This window comes from Ascidiella aspersa, chromosome 2, assembly GCF_963924565.1.
Source record: "Ascidiella aspersa chromosome 2, kaAscAspe10.2, whole genome shotgun sequence".
NCBI lineage: Eukaryota > Metazoa > Chordata > Ascidiacea > Phlebobranchia > Ascidiidae > Ascidiella > Ascidiella aspersa.
The window spans coordinates 12885428-12908239 of NC_139448.1; the positions used below are offsets into that span (position 1 = coordinate 12885428).

The window sequence follows — 22812 nt, forward strand, 5'->3', positions numbered from 1 at the left end:
TAAATTAGTTTAGGCTATCTAATCGACTGACTATGAAAAACCTTAACTTGACTTAATCGTCGAACGCTAATTAGCGCTTTCTAGAAAAGTTCGCTATTCAGGGTGCCGCGATAATTAAAGAGCCCTAAATTTAAAACATCCAATACACTTGCTTTTGTACTCCTTTCTTTCAGGTGTGCTGAAAGATAAAAAATGCAAATACTTGCTATAATCCTATAGCAGAAAGTCGCCGCACACTTTAATAGACGCCAAAGCAGAAGTTGGAATTTTACGTAAATGCGGTCGACACAAATATTCAGAATTTACGTCGCTTTTGTGCGAATCAGTCAAAGCAAACCTATGTTGATTAAATATCTAGATTTGCAAGTTACTTAGCACTAAAATAGCTGAAAAAATTATAGGCTACATAATTTTGTGCATTTTGTATAAAAGGCTAAGCCTCGGGAGACCTGGCTGCATTACGCCGAAGTTCTTTGGTGGAAAAAGTTGCCCGAAGCCGATCTAGTAGCGTACTAGGCCTATATACCGCAGAATTTATCGTACGATTTTAGCGCGAATCTTTGGCGATCAAAATTAAGTTATGGATCGTAGACAGAGGGCCTATTACCCAGGTAGCAATAAATCCCCCATCTTCTCATTACATGTCTACATCTATTGCAAACACATAGGCTTTAAGCATTTTATTTTACAAAAATGCACAGCAGTGAGCTGGTTTGGGTTAAAACAGTGAACATGTGGCCCACGGTTAAAATGTGGGTAGGCCTATTTTAGCAATTGTGAGTGGGCCGCGAGCTGTATCCGCGTGGTTGCCGTGCAAAATTTAAATTGTATTTTAAAAAGTGATTTAACTCAGAGTTTTTGTTTTTAATGTTTGTGTGTTATCACAGAGCAGCATCATAGTCACGCCCCACTCCTCCAAAAAATAAATATATTGGTCTACTTTAAGGCAAGTAAAACCATGTAAATGCATTTTTTAGAAGCGCAAAAATTTTGAGGTTAATTGTTTTATGGCGTAACATAGTGACATAATATAAAAAAAATATTCTTTTAAACAGGATCCTGGATGCGCCCCTGCCGTAGAGCTTTCTGGGCTTTCGACAGCTTCGGAAAAAGTATTTTGGGTTACGACAAAATTGAATTTGAGGTATGCAGGTGAGCAATCACCAATCATATTCAGTACCACAACTGATATTCAGAATTCTACCAGAATTTATTTTTAACCTTTAATTGAAGTTTATGTTTGCAATGTAGACTGCAGGCGCTGATCTAGGAATTTTGTTTGGGGAACCATGACAAGCTCTTTTAGTGTGGCCCAGAATTCGCTGCGTTGGATCGCGAATCACGGCTGAAATTCCTATATGAGTTTGGTAATGTTTTGACACCGATAGCACCCTATAGCATCGATCAGACACGTATATCGAAACCACCACTTCACATCAGGTAATTAACGGTTGTGATCCATTTCCAGCTTAAAATAAATTGCCAAAAAAGCCCTGACTAACAAATTTAAACAATTGTTTTTAAATCGTTGAAAAAAAATTGCTTAATACGTAAAAAGGGGATGCATTGGCCGGGAATCGAACCCGGGCCCCCCGCGTGGCAGGCGAGGATTCTACCACTGAACCACCAATGCAAAGACCTTCCTACACCGGGAATCGAACCCGGGCCGCCTGGGTGAAAGCCAGGAATCCTAACCACTAGACCATGTAGGAGGATGCAAATAAACCATCAAAATGTGCTTCAAATATAAGCCAGAATAAAGGCAACATACTTTTCTTTATTTGCAAATAAGGATCGAAATGCGTTTATTGATTTGTATCTGTCAATGCAAATTAGCAGTCGTTTACCCTTGTGCACTCTCTTTTATGGTATCATAACACAGTTTGTTACGTTACACCGATGCATTATGACGTAAATGGAAGTGAATGGATCAGGTCGCGTGCGAGTCAGCTGTTCGACACTAGTTTTTCTATTGCACACTCCGCCTCTTTGCATTTGTCATTTGGTTGATCGGCTGTAGTGTTAGGTTTAGTGATGTTTGTTGGCTGATGCGGTTCAGTTACACTTTTAGGTTGTGTGGGATTGTTCGTATTAACGTAGGGAAAATATTTACCGACAGCGATTTGGTGATATATCTCAGTTTGGAAGCTTATTAACGAACTTTTTTGATCGCACCGCTTTTAAGACAATATTAACTGCATCGCAGAAAATGATCATATTGTTTGATTAGTCATTGCTATTAGTTTTAAATGAAGCTCTTTGAGGTTTAGAGTTAACCTTTTGATATTCGGTCGTTGTAGTGAACCAGCAGTGATGTTTTTTACAGAATGCGCACGCACTTAACACGACTGAGTAAACTAAACATTGCTGACATGTCAACTTCAAGTGGGATGGATTTAAAAGTGCAAGAATATGGGACATTAAAGGTTATTAAATAACACTAACAAATATGTAAACAAAACTCTTATGCTTGAATAACCCTAAAATTACAGCAAATTAGATACTGTGTATGTTTCATAAAGTAAATATTTAGTGGTACATTCTTAATTTTGTAATCTAAATATTATTTAAGGTTCCATATGAAATTTTGAACAAGAGATTTCGCTCAGCACAAAAAAGCTTCGATAGAGAGTTTCATAGTTTGGCTAATGCTTTAAATGAAATTGAAAAGTGCATGGAATCTGGAAATGCAACTAACGGTTCGGTTTGTTATATGCTTGATGGAGTTGTTGAAAAGCTGAAATCCATGAAAAGAAAGGTGATGTATATATTTCAATTCATTTGTGGGCTTGAATACAATTTTGATTTGTAAATATTTCAATCAACTTGTCATTCGATAGTTTCTTAACTATCAATGTTCTCTAAATCAGTCTATCCATTAAGGGTTTAGTTTCTATCATAAATATTTCATATTTGTTTCAGGCTGCTGATGCCATTGAACTTGAGGAAGCAAGTGCAAAATTGTGCAAACGAAGAATTGATCATTTAAAAGTAAGCCCTCTAATTGGGCCTAAATTTAAGATGGCATTTGAAGTGATGAAGCGATTGCATACAATTAAGAAAGGAAAAAGTATCGTATGCTTAAGAAAATTATTTCAACAGACCTAAATTTGGGATTTCAGAATATTTTTGTCAAAAAACATCCAAACTTATTCACAAGTGGTTATCTAACTTTATTTCATCTTATTTAATTACAGGAGCATGATAGTCCAATACCAAGTGTAGTGGAGCAGTGGAAAAAGACGCGCTTTAACCGAATGGTTGTTGACCACTTACTGAGATGTGGTTTTTACGACAGTGCTATAAAACTGGCAAAGGAGTCAGACATTTCTGTGAGTTAAAGCTGGTTTATGTTGATAAACCTTAGTAGCTGCTTTACAAAAACAGTGTTATAAAACTATATTATTATATTTGGGAACTGGTTTCCCTAGGTCAATAGAGTATTACCTTGACTGGTGTTGTAAATTGCAAAACATTTATATATGGCTAAATTCTGTAGATTGTCCATGGCATTGTAACATCTACGATATAACATTCCACTTGTTTACAACACTGATTTAAGCTACAAAAATGTTTTCTGTTTTAAGGACTTAGTAAACACTGATGTGTTTATAACTGCTTGGGAAGTAGAGCAGTCTTTGGACCAGCAGGATTGTGAAAAATGCCTTGCTTGGTGCCATGACAATCGTTCCAGGTTAAGAAAGCTTAAGAGCAGTCTTGAATTCAACCTTCATATGCAACAATTTATTGAGCTAATAAAGGGCAATGCAAGGATGGAAGCAGTCAAGTATGATATACCATTATAACTTAACATAAAATAAAAATAAATTTAATTGAGCAATGAATTATGGATTTAAAAGTGAGGCCAACTGCTTTTAATTTTATCAAATATTTGTGCATATGTTTCAAGTTTTTTAATATGTGAATTTAGTATTAAGGTTAAAAAAATGTTTCCGTTTCCAAACCTTCATTGTTTATTTATTTTTTATCTATATATATATATATATAATAAACATTATATATATTTTGTTTTTAGTCATTCGCGAAAGTTTTTTGCAAGTGCTGACACGGCTCAGCTCAATGAAGTGAAGCAGGTAACAGCGATTTACAACTCCTTTTTTGTGTATTGTATTTGCTTTGTTAAAATATGCTTATGTATCAACGGAAGTGTGCGTACTGCGTAACCACTATTATATTAATACCGCTTGTCGATGGACAAACATCTCTAACGAGTGTTTAAAAGAGGAAACGCGCCTAGCTTAATACAAAGTGCTGTAGAAGCTCTGGTATGTTTGGGTAAACGCTGACGCGCCACAGCGGCAGGAATGTGCGCGATGTTTTGCCTGAAGCTGCCGCGAGCCCTACTTACAACAGACGAACTGCGCAAATTTAGGTCATGGGCCTGCTGGCGTTCCACCCGGACACCCACGTATCGCCTTACAAGAGCCTTTTCTCCGCGCAACGCTGGCAGAATTTGAAGGAACAGTTCCGGTACGAAAACTACAGGCTTTACCAGCTCGGATACGTTTCGGTTTTCAAAGTGACGCTCCAAGCGGGCTTGGCCGGACTCAAGACGCAGTATCCTTTTGTGCGGTTATATTTGTTTGCACTCTTTCGACGGATGCGAAGGTGCCAATAATCACAAAGTGGATTTCGCAAGGGCCAAGCTAGGTTTTTGTTTTCATTTTTACTTGGTTCATGTTTTTTCACATTAAAAAAATCGATCCTTAACGAAGTAAACTACCGATTGAATCAATTAAACGTTTATTTGGCACATTCCTATGTTTTTTTAGCATTTATACTATTTAACGTCAAAAGTAACTAGGCTTGTTTATACGAAGAGGTCAAAATACTAGAGGGTAGAGGGTTTTATTGTAAACCAGGTGAATCTTTAAACACACTAACTTGGGTTAAAAGCGGCGTGCTCTGACAAGTTTTGCTATTGTTTGAATGATACTAAATTTTCGACGTGCACGAAAACGCCATGAAAGAATTTTAACGCATAGAAATAGTCTATTTGACCTAGTTTAAACTTTTGTCTTGTGCTGCTTATTATTTTACTCGTTTTATATAGTCTTTCTGATCTCGCAACGTCAATCGTAAAAACAGTTTCTTTAACAAAACCTCCGTCAAGTCAATGCTACAACGAAGAAACCAAGTCTACAGATTGTCCGGTGTGTTCTCCCATGTTCAACGAGCTCGCTAAGCCTCTGCCCTACGCCCACTGCGCACAGTCGAGGCTCATATGTTCCATTACAGGCAAGCTAATGAACGAATACAACCACCCGATGATGCTTCCTAACGGTTATGTATATGGCGAAAAGGTGTGTTTGTTGTTTTTCCCAATTTATGTTTTTACTATATATACATTTTTACTTAACGTTGACTATCTTAAAGTTTCTGCGGAAAAAAATAGGAGTTGCGGTGCTGGTCTAGAATCCTATCCGATAATATCGGCTGATATTTGGCTTCTACCGATATATCGGTATCGGTAAATGTAGGCTGATAGTACTGTATGTCGATATCGGGTATCGGTTCACAAAATTGTAAAAACTCTGGTATCGGTATCGAACAAAAGAAGTGATATCGGCCGATCTCTAAATGTCAGTCCCCGGACAAAAATGTGGTTGGATTCTAGGCCAGCGCCGAAGTTCCTGCTGTCGTTTAAAGTGTTCTCACTTTATCTGGCATTTTTATTTGCATATTAGTCAGCCGACGATTTCCCACCAGCTTTAGCTTGGTGTAAACTGCCAACCTCGGCTCCAAATTTAGCAATTTTTACTCCCTCGTTTTGTTATAACATTATTACTCATGGTTTATATTTAAACAGGGACTCGCGCTAATCGCCGTCGACGGAAAAGTAACGTGCCCCAAAACAAAAAAGGTTTTCAATCTCAGCGCCGCCGAAAAGCTCTACGTCATGTGATTTCTCAAAGTCGTGACGTCAATCATCCAGTCTTAACACCATGACGTCACTACCCGGTTTCTTACCATGGCGTCACTACCCGGTTTTCCATAGCTTTTCGTGGCCTTGTCACGAAACTTATGGAAAATACGTGCACAGAGGCTCTTCTAGTAAGCCATGCGCGTCTTGTTGGAAAACTTTTTGCCAGTATAACACAGGCGCCGTCAGGCGGTGTATGTTGGTTAGCGAGTGGACTAATCAGCGGAAATTACACTGAACTCAGCCATGTCATGTCTTATTAAAAGGTCGCAATATTTTACGTCATAATGTTTTTGATATGTTGCTTGTTACAGGTTTGGTCGAGTCTCTAATATCCTTCCTAAAATAAAAAGCTATATAAATTTTCAAGGAAACCGTTTGTATTCTTTATCAACAGCATTGCAGATGTGTTTTACGACGTGATATCAGGTTTGGTGGGCCTTTTATTGTATGACAAATTCTTTTGTTCTCGGTGATTTGTTGTACGCTGCTACACACATAAACGAAAGATACTTAAGTTGTACTGAGCAAGGTGCTCCACGTCTGGTATTTCCTTGTGGCCAAAACAGTCACTTATGAAGCCAGAACCACCTTACAATACTGAATTGAATTGGTGCAGCTGTTTTGTTTAAAAAAAGGTTTTTTTTTTTTTTTTATTCGGTAAAAATACCCAACCGTAAATTTTAGATAATAATTGGTGGAAGCGAAGAAAAATCGAATTACGAAATTGGACATGAAAGACGCAAACTATGGAACTTTCTCGCTTATTGCAGACCAACCTGTTTTTCATGAGACCTAATACATTAAACATTAATTTAAATGGGGTTTTCTCTTTTCCAGAAATCACATGTTATAGGTCTAATTTAAGCGCACACAAATGGTAGAGCCACAACTTTAGTGTGACGTAATACAAAAATAGGTGATTACGACGTTCTTAGCACACCTAATTTAATCGCAGATCGTTCGTTAGATATATATCAACGTAAACTACACAAAATATGCAAAGGCTATGTAATGCTCGAAGGCTTAACCGGATGTTTTACTGTGGGCTTTTTTCTACCATTGTCTGTCAGAAACCAGTGAACATCGTGTTGTTAGGCTTGCAGACATTTTCATGCTATTCAACTGCGTCTTGTCGAGTCATACCTTATTATCATCAAACTGCCACTACAGTTTTTTGTAGCTTCTAAGAATAAAGCAATATGGTGGACCTTGCCTGCATGAAATCATAATGACTATTTCACGATGAATGCCAAATAAAATTAAAAACTTTGGTTTGTAAACGTGTGTTAAGCTATACGCTAAAGTGCAAGTGAAAGCATATTTTTTACATGTATTCACAACGTTGAGGCGAACGATTTTATTTCGCGTGTTTACAGTTATTTTTAAAATCTACATCCGTACGCCGACAACATAAAACCACCGGACACAACGAACAACATAAAATCGTGCCGCCGCGTTTTTTTATTACCTTAAACAAAAACGCTTTTACCGCCATCTAACCGCTTAAAAAAATCGCACGAAAAACAATTTGTTTTAATCGCAATCGCTTTGGAGCTTGGAGATAAAACCAAATGCTTTTACTGGCGACGCACAAGCATTTTGCTAATAAACGCACCAAAAGCGAATTGTTATGGCTAAGAGTAAACCGATCAAAAAATCTTCACGATGACGCCATAACGCGGCAGTTTTCACTTGAGGCCCCTCCGGTTGGGTTCAGACGCAGTTGGCGGCGGGGGCGGACCCTTGCGGTAAAGGTCGTCAATGAATGACTTGAGTAAGGTGTCGCGTTCGTCTGGTACGCAGTCGAGCACCAGAAAGCGTTTGTCGTTCTCCAGGACCGCGTTTATCTCCTTTTTGTGCTGCGAGTTAGACCGAATCGCATCCTTGGTCCTTTTGGAAAAACAGCAATATTGTTGTATTAAAGTTATACATTTTTTAACATATAGGCCCGCCACTTTATTTAAATGAACTGTTTTGAACAGCAACTGATACGTACATATACACAATGTGTATTCTGTGATCAGGTCCTTCTGGAGTCGCACTAGCCAACAATAACGGCACGAATTATTATATACTGTAGCAGTGTTGTAAACAAGTCATTTTGAAATGACTTAAGTCCAAGTCAAGTCATTTGAAAATGAACTAAGTCCAGGTCAAGTCTTTTGCAAAAATAACAAGTCAAGTCCCAGTCCAAGTTATCGGTTGCCCAAGTCAAGTCCCAGTCAAGTCATTATGAGAGCAAGTCAATTTCAAGTCATGACATTGACATAAAAGTAAATTGTTAAAGTATTAAAATGGGTAAACTCGTCCGATTATAAGCAACAATTTAACTTAAAAAAACACAAACGCAGTACACGCAATTAAAGTGTTTAATATGCAAAACTTGAGATAAATTTTAATGAAAAACTTTTAATTTACTCCCAAGTTATTGGCCAAAATAACCTAAGTCCAAGTACTATCATTTTGGTCAAAGGACTTAAGTCAAGTCAAGTCATTTGAAAACAGTGACTTAAGTCAAGTCAATGACTTAAGTCATTACAACACTAGTGCACAAAACCAAAATCAGTCAGCCTGATCAAGGCCAGGCTAAAAAAACTCACGACCTCCGGTCATTCCGGGATCGTAGCTTTACCAAATGGGCTACACAGGCTCAGAGTGGAGCACACCGAGGAACAACCATAGCAGCACTGCCTCCTAAATCCTGTAAAATATGACCGGAGGTCGTAAGTTCGAACCTCGCGCAGGCTACGTGTGTTTTCTAGCCGCCCTTACTTGCACTACGAGGCTGACTAATTTTGGTAACCTTTTCAAAGGCATCTTGTGTACTGTTTCAAGCAGATATACCTTCTGCAATCAAAAGATTTTACTTCTGACGCGAGCAACAATCAGACATATTGTAACAACTATCTGAATGCTCCAAAACTATCACACGGTTCTACCTACAACAGTTTTAGTCGCGCACTAGACATAACTTAATATTTGATGGTGATTGTTGTACATTCTGAGAGAAACAAACATAGGATAAAACTAAAATGTTGAACAATACAAAACAGTATCTAGCAAAAATTCTTAATCTTTGATTTGTATTGTCCTAAAATTACACAAGTTCGTTTATCTATTTTAATCAGGAGGTAAATGAATCATAATGCTGGTCCATGTGCCCAATCATAAAATTGGTCCTAAACACCCAAGTACAAATAAGTGCTACTGGCCTTTTTTAAAAAAACGTACATTCACACAACTAGCATGTCATACACTAGTAAAATAGACTATTGGCATGCTTACTTGTGTGTAAGCAGCTTGCATTCGCGAAGCAGATCGCGGAAATCCCCTTTCGCCTCGACAAACTTGTCCTTTAAGAAGTCGTCGAATTCCCGCTCACGTTTCTACGGGGGAAAACATAACACTTAACATTTCCTAAAGATCAAGGACTAAACGGTACATTACTTTAAAATACCCTTTATTTATAGTGTTCTTCACGCGTTTTCAAGTAGTTTAATGACGTAAGGAAATTATTTTGTGTGTTAACTAAAAATATTCATAGGTTTACAAGTTTTACTTCGGTAGAACGGCTAAGGTATGAATAGCTCACCCTGTCACTAGACGAGAACTTTGTAAATCTTGGATCGTCCCGTATTAGCTTCTTAACGTCCTTCCATCTTGAGGTAAGAGTGATTCCGTTTGTCTCATCAAGAAGATGCTTGAAACCGCTTCGTTTCTTTTTGTTCAACGCCTCCACGTGACTAACAAAGTACCTGTTTTATAAACAAGGGAAAGCAGGTTTTAATGGGTAAAATTAGGTTTCTCAAAACGAATACTGACCGCAGGGTACGAAAACAGGTTGGATTAGAATAAGCTCAATAAGGATGCATATTGAATATGCTTTGCCGCAGCCTTTTCAACAAGTCACAAACGCACAAAATTGGAATTAAAATTATAATTATTGGTTAAAAATAAATGTTTTTTAAGTGGCTATGACAGGGATTTAGCATTTCTTGCTCAACTCGATTAAAGAGTTCTACGCAACCACTTAGATGTTGGTTTACTTCCATGACGTTGTTAAACAACTTCCTGTCATTAACAATGTGGGGCTTTGCTCATCAGCCAATTTTAGAATTCATGCTAAAGTTTTTGATATGTTTGAGAGACTTAATATGTTGACAACTTAGTTATGTCCATGTCGCAAAACATCTCTGTTGTCTGCACTAATCCTAAACCCCAATTTAAATAAAACGCACGTTTCACTTAACCTGTAGTTTAAAGGTTGCCGTTTTTAGTTCCACTAATATTTATCTTGGAATATTTCTGTATTTTCTAATAACATAATCGACCAAGTTATATTTCACCTTTCTTTTTCGTCCCTTGTCAGGAGCGACGCCAGGTCCCAACGTCCATCTTTCTTGAGATTGCGCCTGACTTCGGACCAAGACAAATCCGTGTTGCGCACCTGAAAGAACGACAAGTATGACCGTGAGATAGCAATATCCACAAACATGCAACGATAATTTAACTAAAATATATAAGAATTTTTGTAACCACAAAATATGTGTTGCCTATTTAAATCTGCCGTATGAAGAACTTGGTGGTCCAACGACGCACAGAAGAATCAATTGTAAATGTATGTTTCACTGTTTTATTCTCTGCTCTACAAAGAGTTGCATTGAATTAATTCGGTAGGACAAATAAATTTCCTTGAAAGTTATGCTAAAAATCGTTAATTTCCTCCATTTTGGAACATGTAACAGTTTTTGCTATCAAGTTAGAACTAATTCAAATTTGACTCGGGAAATTACTTTTCAGATGTCAAGAAATAATTAGATTTAAAAATGACTTTGTTTACAACATTGCCGCGTGCTGCATTTCCGAATGCCGCTTCTCTGTAGAAACAAATATAAGAAAAACAGCAATCACCCACCATGTCGGCCAGGAGGGCCTTGAAGTGCTGCACGGCTTCCTCGAGACGGTGCTTCTGTCGCTCCGAGTCGATCTCGCGGCTCGTCTCGGCCTTCTCCCTCTCCACTTGTTCGGCGCGAGCTCTCAGGCTTTCCTCGGCGCGTCGTTTGCGAGCAGCTTCGTCGCTCTCGTCCGTCTGGAAAGGACGACGAGTTGTTTTAGGCATAAAACATAGTAAATTGAGAATCTCGATCTTATAGGCAAGGAGTTCTTGTACTGTAAGCAGGGCTGCGTAGTTATTTTATTTTGCTGGAGTCGAATTTGGGACTCGAGTAACACTATACGAATCCCGAGTCCGACTTGCTCATGCGCAGTACCAGATTTTCGAGACTGATAAAGCCGCAAACTGCAAATAGTAAAGATGGGATATTTTCCAACCAAGTATTGTGGGTGGGCCAATTATTTGACAGATCTCGGGGTGGGTTTCCGAATGTCTACCTTACTTTGAATTGATTACGTAAATGAGTGAAATAAAGGCTGTGGAGTCGACACTGGACTCGGGACGGGACAAAACAACACACTTGGGAAGCCGGACTCTTTTAACGGACTCTGCAGCAATGACTGTGAGTCTGGGAGCAATTTGAATTCACACAAATATCTCGCAAATCGTGGTATTACTCTTAAACAGAACATCTCGTTGTCTGCTTCTACACACATTTGCCGAGGTTTGATGCAGCTCTTGTTGATTGTGTTCTATAAATTTTCCCATTTGCATATCGAAAGCCAGCAAGTACAATAGTTATGCGAAAATTTCAGGGAAACAAATTTAGGCCTGTACTTGTGACACCAAGAACTTGTTGCACGACAGCAGCTCAAGCCTTGGGAAGCCCTGGCGATTTTGTGTTGCGCAACTTACAGCTTATCTACAAAATTATTTTTTACTTTAACACAATTTTCAGCTTCGGAAATTGCGTATTTGCGCTTTTAACTTGATAAAACTAGTATGAAAAATTACAACAACTATTTAAAATTAAAGTTTGACAGTTACCAAGAGTTGGATACTTATTCCAGTTCTTAAAAATTATTAGGGTTCGCACGCTTTCAATTTTGTTTACAAATACATATTCTTAAAAATATAAGCGCATCAACATTTTTTTTTCGTTAAATTAAGTAACGACATCACTGTCTGCAGCTTCCGCGGTAGAATTCAAAGCAGCAGGTTTACTTATTTTCAATACCTTTGACTTGGCAGCCACGTATTCGTTCCACCACTGCTCACGCTGGTACGAGCTAGTCACCGCATTGAATCGCGAATCTGATTCAATTTTTTCTTTGGCCCTGGACCATCTTGAATACTTATGTACACGTTTGTCCTCCATTAGTTCGAAATAGTCGCTTCTGATCTGATAATTAGATAAGAGTAAAACGTTAACGGTAACTGTTTGGGTTAAATCAAGGTCATTTTTGTTCGTGAAAACGTTGTTACATTGACAGGGGAGATTACCTACCTTGAGATTTGGGACTGAAGAGACCACAACAATGCACTATGCAATACATACCAGCAATGTAAACGCCATAATATCGTTGGTCATATTTAAGAGATTTGCAGACTGAGGGAAGACTGATTCAATGTGATACAATGGGCTGTTTAACTTCAGCCATTTCTTAACTTTTTAACTTTCTGTCAAAATTATGAAAACCAACAAAGCATACTGTGCACCGGTGGTTGAAAATACTTTTAAGTTGCTGAAAAGGCAGATTTGGGACTATAAACAACAATTTACTCTTTCTACCTCATAGTTATTCAGGTCTTAAAGTGCAGTCAGAGTGCGAGCTTTGCAGAGCTGATGGATCAGAGTAAAAAGCGGAACGGCCAACCAAAAAGCGGACTGCATTCCGCGTCCAGCTAAAACCTCAGACTGAAGAAAAGAGATCATGAAATTATCACACCTGGTCTATCTACTTAAACCTTACACTATTTCTTTATAAAATTGGTTGTTGCTAAATTTAGAATAAATTTACAGCTATTAAAGTAGCAGTATATAGCAAACAGAGACGTTTCTCAACACAGACAATACATACTAGTGACAGAGTTATTTAAATAGAATAACAAATTGGGGACAATTTTGCAAAGGCTTTGATGCCCTCGATTGCCGAATTTGAATAATTTGGGACCCCAATCACCAAGGCTTGTATACAAATAAAAGCAATAAAAATTTGAAAGTGAGTAAACGTGTATAAGCTACTGTGTTGATTTATAAAAAATGCCACGTACTAAATTACCAGTTTACATAACAAATTAATAGTTTCTAGTTTCCGCATTGCCGGAAATTTTGTGTTTATGTGGCAAGCGTATTTTTTTACTGTATACAAGCCTCAGTTTGACCCAGGACAGTGGAACGACGAACCCCCATACTTTATCTGCCTTGCTTCGGGTGTCTTCTTCGGCCTGCTTCCGCGAGTCTTTAACGTGTTCGTTGAACAGCACTTCCCGATCCTTCATCTTGTCAATAGCCTTGTAGCGTGGATCGCGCGCATACTTGGCAGCAAACTCGCTGAAGCCCATCCTTAACATTCAATTTTATAACTTAAACCAATCTCTTTCTTGATTAGAATTTAAGGTAACATTAATTTCATCCAAGGCTGCTTGTACTAACAAAATGTAGCAAGCATTGGTTTTCTAGACCGTCTGAGCCTCTGTTGCTCAGTTGGTAGAGCGACGGTCCCGGTATGACCGAAAGTCGTGAGTTCGAACCTCACCGCAGACTAGTTGTTTTTCTAGCCTGCGTTGGTTGCATCACTGATCGACAGATTCAGTTAGTCTGCGAAAGCGTCGGGTGTACTATGAGACGTAATGCGTTATCGTTGATCAAACAACAACTTCAGAAGGGCTAGATCACAGTTGTTGTACATTGTACACGTATGTTTGTGTATCTTTCTTTCATAGAACAACTGTGGACATTACTTAGTTGAAAAGTTACACGATAGATTTACATTGCATCTGGCTTAGACATTTAAATACTTGAGGATTAATCTATATTCTATAAACATGGAATAGTCATTAAGTTGTTAACAGGTTTTTATAAAACAAATGAATACGTTACTTAACATAGGTTCAATATTATTAATCAAGTCAAGTTTCTTTTGACAAAAGCTGTAAAAATAAATTTGTCAAAATTGTTTTTCAAAATATATTCAACCAAATAAGGATAATAACATTATGCACATACACTAGCTAAACTTGAAAAAAAAACACACTTTTTATTGCCAAGAGCTTCTGAAACAAGTCCTTTGAAGTTTTCTCGCGCCTTCAGGATCTTTTCTTTTTTCTCTTTGCGTTCCACATCGGCCCTTGTTTTGACAAAGTCATCAAAAACCTAAAAATATGTTACAAAATATACGACTGTAATATTAAAACACAATGGTTTAAATAAAAATCGGTTGAAAATATTGCCGCCATTTGACTAACCTGCTTTCTGTCTTTAGGCGCAATGAGGGTATAGCGTGGGTCAAAGACAATTTTGTGGAGCTCCTTTTCCCAAGTAGAAAAGGCAGACACCTTTAAAGAAAATAAAAAAATAACACGAATACTGTTTTACAAGTAAAAAAAAAATTTTAAAGATTTTTTTATGCCTAAAGTACCTGTCTTTCTAGGAGCATCTCCTTGAACTTTATGAGTCTGGTCTCTGGCGGTAATTGGCTTCGATCTCGTTCACCTTGTTTTTCCGCCTCAATTAACCTCTTTTCCTCGCTATCAACTTCTCTGGTTTAGCAAAGAAACGCAAACATTTTAAAATAGAAAGGCAGACTTATGAATACAGTGCAATAAACGATGAACAGTTGTGTCATTTATTATCATGTTTGCGTTACAATTGTAAAGTTGTTCTTCAGGCAACAATATATTTTTGTATGATAGAAACCACCTCCGGTCCATATTCAATCAACAAGAACTTTTTTACGTAAAGAACAATTAAACAATTGAAACAATGCCTGGTAGGAACAGTATATTTATGTTTGCTTTAGTTGGTAGGTTATTTGATAGTTTAAAATTAAATAAATAAACTGTTAATACTTGAGCTTCTTTTTAATTGGTTCCGCATCTTCAGTTTTGTCATCCAGTGGTTCACCATTGTTGGCTTCTACAATAGTTAATTTCACTTAGTTAGAAAGGCATTATAAAGCCAACGCAACTCTTTTTAAATCTGCAGCTTTAATTCACCCTTTTCTCTTTTCCTCTTATGTGGAGGTACAGCGAGTAAAACGTCCACATCTGCTCTTCCTGTTAATTCTTCTGGTCGCTCCCACATCGACAGATGAGTTGTCGGGTTAAAAAAGAAAACCTTCTCATCACCAGTCCACACAACACACCTACAAAAAGCAAATACATACTGACGTTCAATTACATAAAATATTCATAAAACAAGACAATAAGAGTTTTGTTACAAAAAAGAGGCTGGTCAATGGAGAATAATTTCCGTTAGAGGATTTTTATTTTGAGGCACATGCAAAAACTTGGTAATTAAATAATTCTCATTGTATTATGCAGCACACACAACTACCATAAAATAAAAGGCGGTACAAGATGTTTCTACATCAATAGCATTAATACATGGTAATTTATTGGAACAAAAAAAATTGTTTTTCACCAAAAAAGTTAAGGTGGTACAACATGTTTTTACATCAATAGCATGGCATTTTTTATCGTAAAAAATGACAAAACATATTTTTATATCAAAAGCATTACTGCATGATAATTTTTTATAATAAAAAAATGCTTACCAAGGCGTGCCAGATACTGCCTTGGTTGCTATGGGTTTCTGTTGTTGCCGAGCCTTTTCCTCCTCTGAAAGTTCTGCTTGAATCTCTTCAGCAGCTGCAATTTTTTCGAGAACTTCGCTTTGTGGGGGCTGAAAAGAAAGCAGAGTCAAGGATATAACTGGTTTACATTTTTACAAATCTTGTTGCTTTGGTAAAATTAGAGAGATAATGGACGTAACATAAGTCACATTTCTTGATTAAAACTGAAAAGTAATTTTCTTAGATGTACCCTTAAATAACAAGGACAAATCTTAAAAATAAATTTACTAATTAGAGTTAATTTAGCTATCATTTGTAAACGTTATCTTTGCATTTTAATTGTCCACGGCATAAAATTATTTTAAACTCATATTGGTATAAAACGAAAGGACTTAGAAACAAAAACAATATTAGCAAAAAATGAATTAATAACACTCATCAAAACGATTTTTACTGCTTTATGGTTTAAAAATTTAAAAATGAAAAATTAAATTCATATTTTTCTGGTGAAATGTAGTGCCTTCATTGTTTCTTAGTTTAAACAAGAATTTCACAATTATGCAAGTAGCTTAAAGTACTGTGCATTGGCATGAAAAAAAAATTCCTGATGGTAACGTAATAAATGCTTTTAATGGTACACGAAAAAGTATTATTAATACACAATAAAAAAGTAAATTAAATTAACTCCTTCTGTATTTATCTAGTTTCGATATATTTTTCACTTGTTTTATGCACACTCACAGATTCAATTTTAGTTGGTTCTGCTTTCACTTCAACTTGGGTTTCCACTTGTTTACTGGGATTTGCTTCTGCAAAAATGAAAAAGGATAATACAAGCATATAAATATAATATCAAATAGTATATTAAAATGCTACATTATTAGAGTTTTTCTGGCAACACCTTCGGACTGACTGATGAAAACTATAGATCGATATCACTTTTTTGACCAATACCGATACTCGATTTTTTACAATTTTGTCAACCGATACCCGATACCCGATATCGATTTTTCATATAGCTGGGAAATGTTCAAAAGTTGAATTAATTGAAACTAAAATCCAAATAATGTTTTAGTTAAAAATATATATCTTTTTTAATGGGTAAACTATTATTTTGGATATTAACTGGGCGTGATGCCAAATCCCAAATCTTTTTGATTAAAAAATGGGTAAGTTGTTTGATGTACAGGAAAAATCATATCATATTTTCGTACTAAAAAATTTGCCAAAGTATCAGCCTACATTTACCGATGTCCGCTACCGATATATCAGTGGAAGGTAAATATCGGATGATATTATCGCTAAACCAATATATCGGTCTATCTCTAATTAAAACAGTAGTAACAACCTAAAAAGCATCAGATTTTATCCTACAAAATATTTGTTTATAAGCCAAAAAAATACATTTCAAGCAAAAAAAGAATCGGCCCTTTTCAACCTACTCTCAGCATCTTCCAGTTCCTGTGGTTTAGTCCACCTGGTTTCCATTGTGCGCATGTTGTAGTAGTACGGCCTTCCATCAGGTGCTTTATGCTCCTTCCATTCACCACCAGGAGGCATCATAGGCATCCTGCCAGGCATAAAAGGACGCTGCATTCCACCAGGGAGCGGCATGCCGCCCATCATTCCTTAATATCGAATACATTGCAAAAAACTATTTGATAAACAAATACATGGTGCAAATTAACATTTTGGCATATAAAAAATTTTTTTTTATATTAAATCGGAGCCGATACCCGATGCCAAGTGGTTCTATCGGTACTCTTTCGATACTAGGTTGGTATCGGCTGATCCGATACTAAATTAATATCGGAATTTCAACCATGATTTTTAATCAAACGCAGCGTTTTCTACATTAGGGTAAATTTATCAAAAAATAGTACATTAACATCAAGGCTTAACCTGTATTAGATGTTGCGACTAATGACTTCATCATTTTGAGCCACTTTATACACAACTGTACATAAATTCTCTAAATTCGTCGAAAAACAAAGCCAAGTATATTTTTTCAGTGTAAGCCATGATTTCTTCAAACTTAACTTTTTCATTTGACTAATACTTTTGCTTCAAATGTATGTTTTGTATGCCGTTCCCGGTTTGTATACAATTCATTATCCCTGATGATGCCAACTGGGATAGGTTTTCAGAACGATAGTTAATTATTGCAATATTCAGAAGAGTATACCGAAAGCAATCAAAAAACAGTTCCGAAAGACATCGCAAAACAGTGTTTTTTTTATTTAGAAATATTTTTAAGGTTTGCTTTTTGCATTCTGCATAACATGCACATTGTACATGCCTTGATTCCGTAACTGTTCAATACATAGTTAGATTTGGATGTTAAAAAGGATTTCACTGGTAAAATATATAATTAAATAGTGTTTAAAGACCGTCAAAAGCTGCCTGTGTTTTCTTCAAAACAGACTGAAATAATATTGTATTGTACTATGGGCAAGTTGTATTAGACAAGTAAAAACTGTTTTTACAATATAGAAGATTCAGAAAAAGAAAAACAATTAATAAAGTAATCATACCAGGCATAACTGGTCGCATTGGGACTCCCATCATCATGGGTACCATTGGTCTCTGAATCATTCCTGGAATTGGACCTATTAAAAGCAAAGTTGATTTAGTTTAAACAATTTAGGCAATACAAGCACAAACAGTGGAACCAAGCAACTACCTGGGCCTGGAGTAACCATTGGCTGTTGAAAGGGTGGATTGCTGTTGTCTTGATCATTACTTGGCATTTCCAGATCTTTATTTGTTTAAGAAAAAAAATTAATGTAAACAAAATTTTGCGGTTACAGAAATATATAACTTACTAATGTCCGACTCTTGATTTGAGTTTATGTTGCTTTGATTTTCTTCATTATTTTGTTCATTTTGTTTAAAGTCCAAAGAAGTTTTGTCACCAGGACCCTGGTTGTTTTGGTTTCCCATGTTTTGAAATGGGCCTGCTGTAGCCAATGAATGAGCCTAAAACATGTACAGAACAAAATATGTTATGCTCAAAAAGATGCAAACATAACTGCCGCATATCACAGGCAGGGTAGGTTTGATAACCAATATATCTTTAATACGTCCAAAACAAGGAAAAAAGATTGAAATGGAACATTCTAAGGTAACTTTTGTCATGTTATGAGTCAAAATGTCTTTCAGCATTAATAATTTAGTTACCTTAAGTTGTTCACCTATTGCTTTTAATATGATAAATTCCACTTCAAAGGTAGATTCTTTACTTTAGACCATATATTATTCCTAATATCGCTGAATTTTGTATTAGGTCAGCACCGATGCCACCTTACTATTGGGTGAGTAATAATAACTTTGGCATTTGGTAATTATTATTTTTTTGTGGGGGGAGGGGTAATGATTTTTGGACAGACAGAATCACAGGTCTAACGTATATATCATGTCACAGTCTTGACTATTTTATAAACAAAACCTTTTAGGTAAATAAAAAAATGATCCAACCTCATTCTGTTTTATGATTTGGACATTTGCATCAGTTGGCTTTTTCCACACTGATTGCCGAGTTTTCGCATTGTAGTAGTAAATCTTTCCTTCTGGTGAAAGAGTTTCAACCCAGATTTCTTTGTTGGGGTCAATTGCTGGCATATTTTGAGGTCTTGGAGGCATTTGCATCATTCCGTCTGGCATTGGTGGTCTATGCATGCCTGGCATGGGACCCATGAACCCACCCGGACCTGGTGGGATATTCTATACAAAAATAAAGTTGATGTTAATTGTTTAAAACTGAATTTTTTCAGCAAAGCAAGGAATAAACATGCCTAAATCAACAAGCTGTTGTACACAAATGGAGTATTCAAGCAGCCAGGATATCAAAAAATTTGTGGGAAAAACTTGACAGTATTTCATAATTTAGTGATAGCAAAAGGTATTTGCTAGACCGTTTCGAATACACCAATGTTTATAAATTAATGTGGTGGGCTAACATTGAGTTTAGCGTATATGCTATGGTTGTGGTATTATTAGGTTTACTTCGGCCAGGTTTGCTAATTTTTGACAATTTACTACTGTATATTAAAAACACTTGTTGTTAGCCCACTTAGCCAGACAAATAGCTTTGAAAATGGCTTCTTTGCTTTTTGCCCTGTACATTTCGGTTTGCTTGCACTAGTAGGATTCCTCCCCGGGATTTCCCGCAAATCAATGATCCCGAATCCAAGGAATTTTTTTTATATTTCCGGTTATTCAGTAACATAGCAAAATTAAAAAAAACTAGTCGTTTTTGACTGATATAAAGAAAAAAATATTACAAAACCTATTAAAGTCATTGCCGGATTTGTTTTATTTGCGCTTACCAGCGGAAAAACTTAATTAAATTTATTCTACCAATAAAAATGTGCCCTGAATGCGCTTTTTTTAAATAAAAACAAATAAGGGTGCAGCTTTTAATAAGAGAAGGTCTTGTAAGATTGCAGAAGCAATACTACAGAACATAAATACGACTAATTAAGTGTTTTGAGTTAATATAAAATAATTTTAAACATTACAATGACATAATTAGGTATACTTTTTTGTCAAGATCTCCGGGATTCCTGGGAATTTTTTTTTTCAATCCCGTTTAAATCAGGAACCCTACTGACTAGTGGCTATTATTAACTAAAAAAAATACTTGTTAGTTTGGTAAGTGGCCTATTTCCCTATACTTTGTGAATAGTGGCTGAGGTGGTTTTACCATTGGTCCATCTGGGCGCATTACTCTTGGGCCGAAGTTTTCATCAAAAGGTGGTCCACCAAAAGGAGGTCGGTTCGGGCCTGGGCCCATAGGCATAAAACCACCCGGCCCTGGGCCACGGAAATTTCCACCGAATCTTGGACCTGGCACTCCAGGCCTGGGTGGCCCAAAAGGCCCCCGCATATTGTTATTCATCTTCTTTTAGTGACAAGATATATTTTTCGAACTAATGCTCCTAGACAATTAAACAAATAAGCACTTATGACACACACTGAAAATTATAAAGTAAGTTTAATTATTTTGATTCTGGTCTATAATTATCAGTGTTTCTCAATTTTATGGTACACCTACACATCACCTGTAGCATTTAGCCTACAAAGTAATATAACATCTTTTTTTCGTATTCGGTGAAGCAGTGTTTCCTAATCAGATGAATGCTTCACCCCAAGGTGAATAAAATTTTTGCCGGGATGAACCAACCAAAAGGGGTGAATAAGGGTGAACCGTCAGAAATGGATGAGATGATGAATTTGGTGACTGTGTTGTGTAACTTTATATCTCTGGACTGGAGAAATTGTAGATTTGCAATGGTAAAACTTAGCTTAAGTCGATCTTAACAAAAATATAAACAACCGAAGTCATTTTGTGCTCTTATATATACACGAGATAGTTTTATCAGATCAGACAAAATGGTGAATTAAAACTGAAGATATATGCTAGAGGTGAACAAACTAAAAAAGGTTAAGAAGCACTGTTGTAAAGCATATGTTTTGTGTTTCGCTGTTTGTATTTTATTGATAAATAGTAATTAAATCCGTGGCTGTCAGCAAAGCTTCCTGCAGTTAACTTGCTGCCCTAGTTTGCGAATCGTGCGTCCATTTAGTTTTCTGAACCATTTATTCTAGATACGAAGCTATTGTAAAACATTTATTTATCAAAAAACAGATTATTGATTCTCCATCCCTGCTGCCTGCTCTAGTTTAGTCAGAACGAAGTATTGAAGTAGTGCAGGTAGATTAAAAAAACGCGTGAGCGGTTTACCAACGTATAAAAAATCAATGTATCTTCATATACACTTGTGTGCATTTTTTTCATTTTGTATCATTTGTGTAGAGATGATTCGGCATCTTTATAGTTTTCATTATTGAAAAAATATATAAACAAGTTATTTATAATATAGGAAGTTTATTTAGTGTTTTATCCTAGCAAAAATGTAAAATCACTGTTACATGGCATAATTTCCGCCTTACGGTAAATCAAAAAATCAAAGAGATTATAAACTCTTTGGGTAAATAATACGACATCTTTTTAACACAGCGATTACCAAAATGTAAGTGTTTTAAAATCAATCATAGTTTAGGACGGTAAATCCTTATATGCCATTTAGTTCTTACACTCTTGGGACTCTTACTCTGGCTCCCTTCTATCGTTCTAAAATAGACGTGTAAAATAGCCAGGCCGAATCAAATCTATATAACACCGGTTTTGTTTTGTATACCAGTGCATCGCGTTCCATGCTTGGTGTGTGGGGGTAAAAATAGGAATATTTTCCTACCGTAAACCAGAGGAGAATACGTCACAAAGTATGTCTAATACAAGTAACTTTGGAAACCTGGGGTTGTCGTTAGATGTTATATGCTCAAATATATGTAAGATAAATCTTAGTTTGCATTTATTCAAATAGACATCGGTATTACCTGGTGAAGAAGGGATATGGTCAGGCAGAGGTCTATTTAGCGCCCGGGGACAAACTATAAAATAGGCGCCCTTTCTTCATGTTTAATCATATTTTATATTACCTTAACATAATATACCTTGCTTTATACGGAAAAACTATTCAAATTTTAATAGAACATTGTATTTAAAGAAGAAACAGCCTCCTTTTGGCATTTGTAAGTTTCATTTTGGCGCCCCTGTACCTTGGCGCCCAGGGACATATGTACCTCACCGCCCCCCCCCCCCTAACTGCGCCTCTGTGGCCAGGTAATAAAGAACACGTTTTTACCGGCACGGCGGATCAACACCGTAGGCTACTCTTCCGGCTTACTTTTTTCCACGTAGCCTACCACAGTGAATCAGAACATTAAACGAGGAACAATACTTCTAAAAACTTTTCAAACATTTTTTCTATAAGGTATCAAGGTGGCCGCATAGGCTACAATACCATAATGGCGTTCTATCGCGTGGCAACGTGTTCTTTATAGCAACTTATATTAATTTGTAAAAAAAATGCCTAAATCAGCGGTTTACAAACTTGGCTCCGCGGACCAACTGGGGTCCGTATAGCAATAAACTGGGATACATGGACCCCTTGGGGGTCTTCGCGAACTGATTTTAGAGGGTCCATGAAGGTCTATTGGAAATATTAGTGCATTTAAGAAGTAATCAATTTTTAAATGTGTTTATAAAATGAAATGGTTTTGCACGGAGTGTTGACTCCATTACACTTCACATTTTTTAGATCAAAATC

At 36.6% G+C, this 22812-nt stretch overlaps 2 protein-coding genes and 2 non-coding genes across 5 annotated transcripts; 1 reads left to right on the forward strand and 3 right to left on the reverse strand.

Moving 5' to 3' along the window:
* Positions 1–1562: 1562 nt before the first annotated feature.
* Trnag-gcc (transfer RNA glycine (anticodon GCC)) lies at positions 1563–1633 on the reverse strand. The gene has a single exon. It is a non-coding gene; the product is annotated as a tRNA-Gly (tRNA).
* A 7-nt stretch (positions 1634–1640) lies between these two features.
* Positions 1641–1712, reverse strand: Trnae-uuc (transfer RNA glutamic acid (anticodon UUC)). Its single transcript has one exon. It is a non-coding gene; the product is annotated as a tRNA-Glu (tRNA).
* A 607-nt stretch (positions 1713–2319) lies between these two features.
* Positions 2320–6578, forward strand: LOC146163767 (E3 ubiquitin-protein transferase MAEA-like). Of its 2 annotated transcripts, XM_083382941.1 has the most exons (9): positions 2320–2426; positions 2573–2758; positions 2923–2991; positions 3198–3332; positions 3588–3787; positions 4037–4094; positions 4394–4578; positions 5135–5324; positions 5831–6578. In XM_083382941.1, the coding sequence occupies exons 1-9, from the start codon at positions 2328–2330 to the stop codon at positions 5924–5926; spliced, it is 1218 nt and encodes a 405-aa protein (XP_083239067.1). In that variant the 5' UTR covers positions 2320–2327; the 3' UTR covers positions 5927–6578. The 2 variants fall into 2 exon arrangements, with proteins under 2 accessions (XP_083239067.1, XP_083239068.1); XM_083382942.1 differs by lacking the exons at positions 2923–2991; positions 3198–3332.
* A 20-nt stretch (positions 6579–6598) lies between these two features.
* Positions 6599–20606, reverse strand: LOC146163768 (transcription elongation regulator 1-like). The gene is made up of 20 exons (XM_083382943.1): positions 20343–20606; positions 19115–19360; positions 18463–18616; positions 18321–18395; positions 18172–18246; positions 17080–17265; positions 16379–16446; positions 15620–15747; positions 15060–15208; positions 14913–14979; positions 14483–14603; positions 14310–14399; positions 14099–14217; positions 13257–13407; positions 12079–12243; positions 10863–11036; positions 10294–10394; positions 9540–9702; positions 9233–9333; positions 6599–7837 (listed from the first exon to the last, which is right to left on the reverse strand). Exons 1-20 carry the CDS (start codon positions 20535–20537, stop codon positions 7636–7638), a joined length of 2730 nt encoding a protein of 909 aa, XP_083239069.1. The 5' UTR covers positions 20538–20606; the 3' UTR covers positions 6599–7635.
* Positions 20607–22812: the final 2206 nt, after the last annotated feature.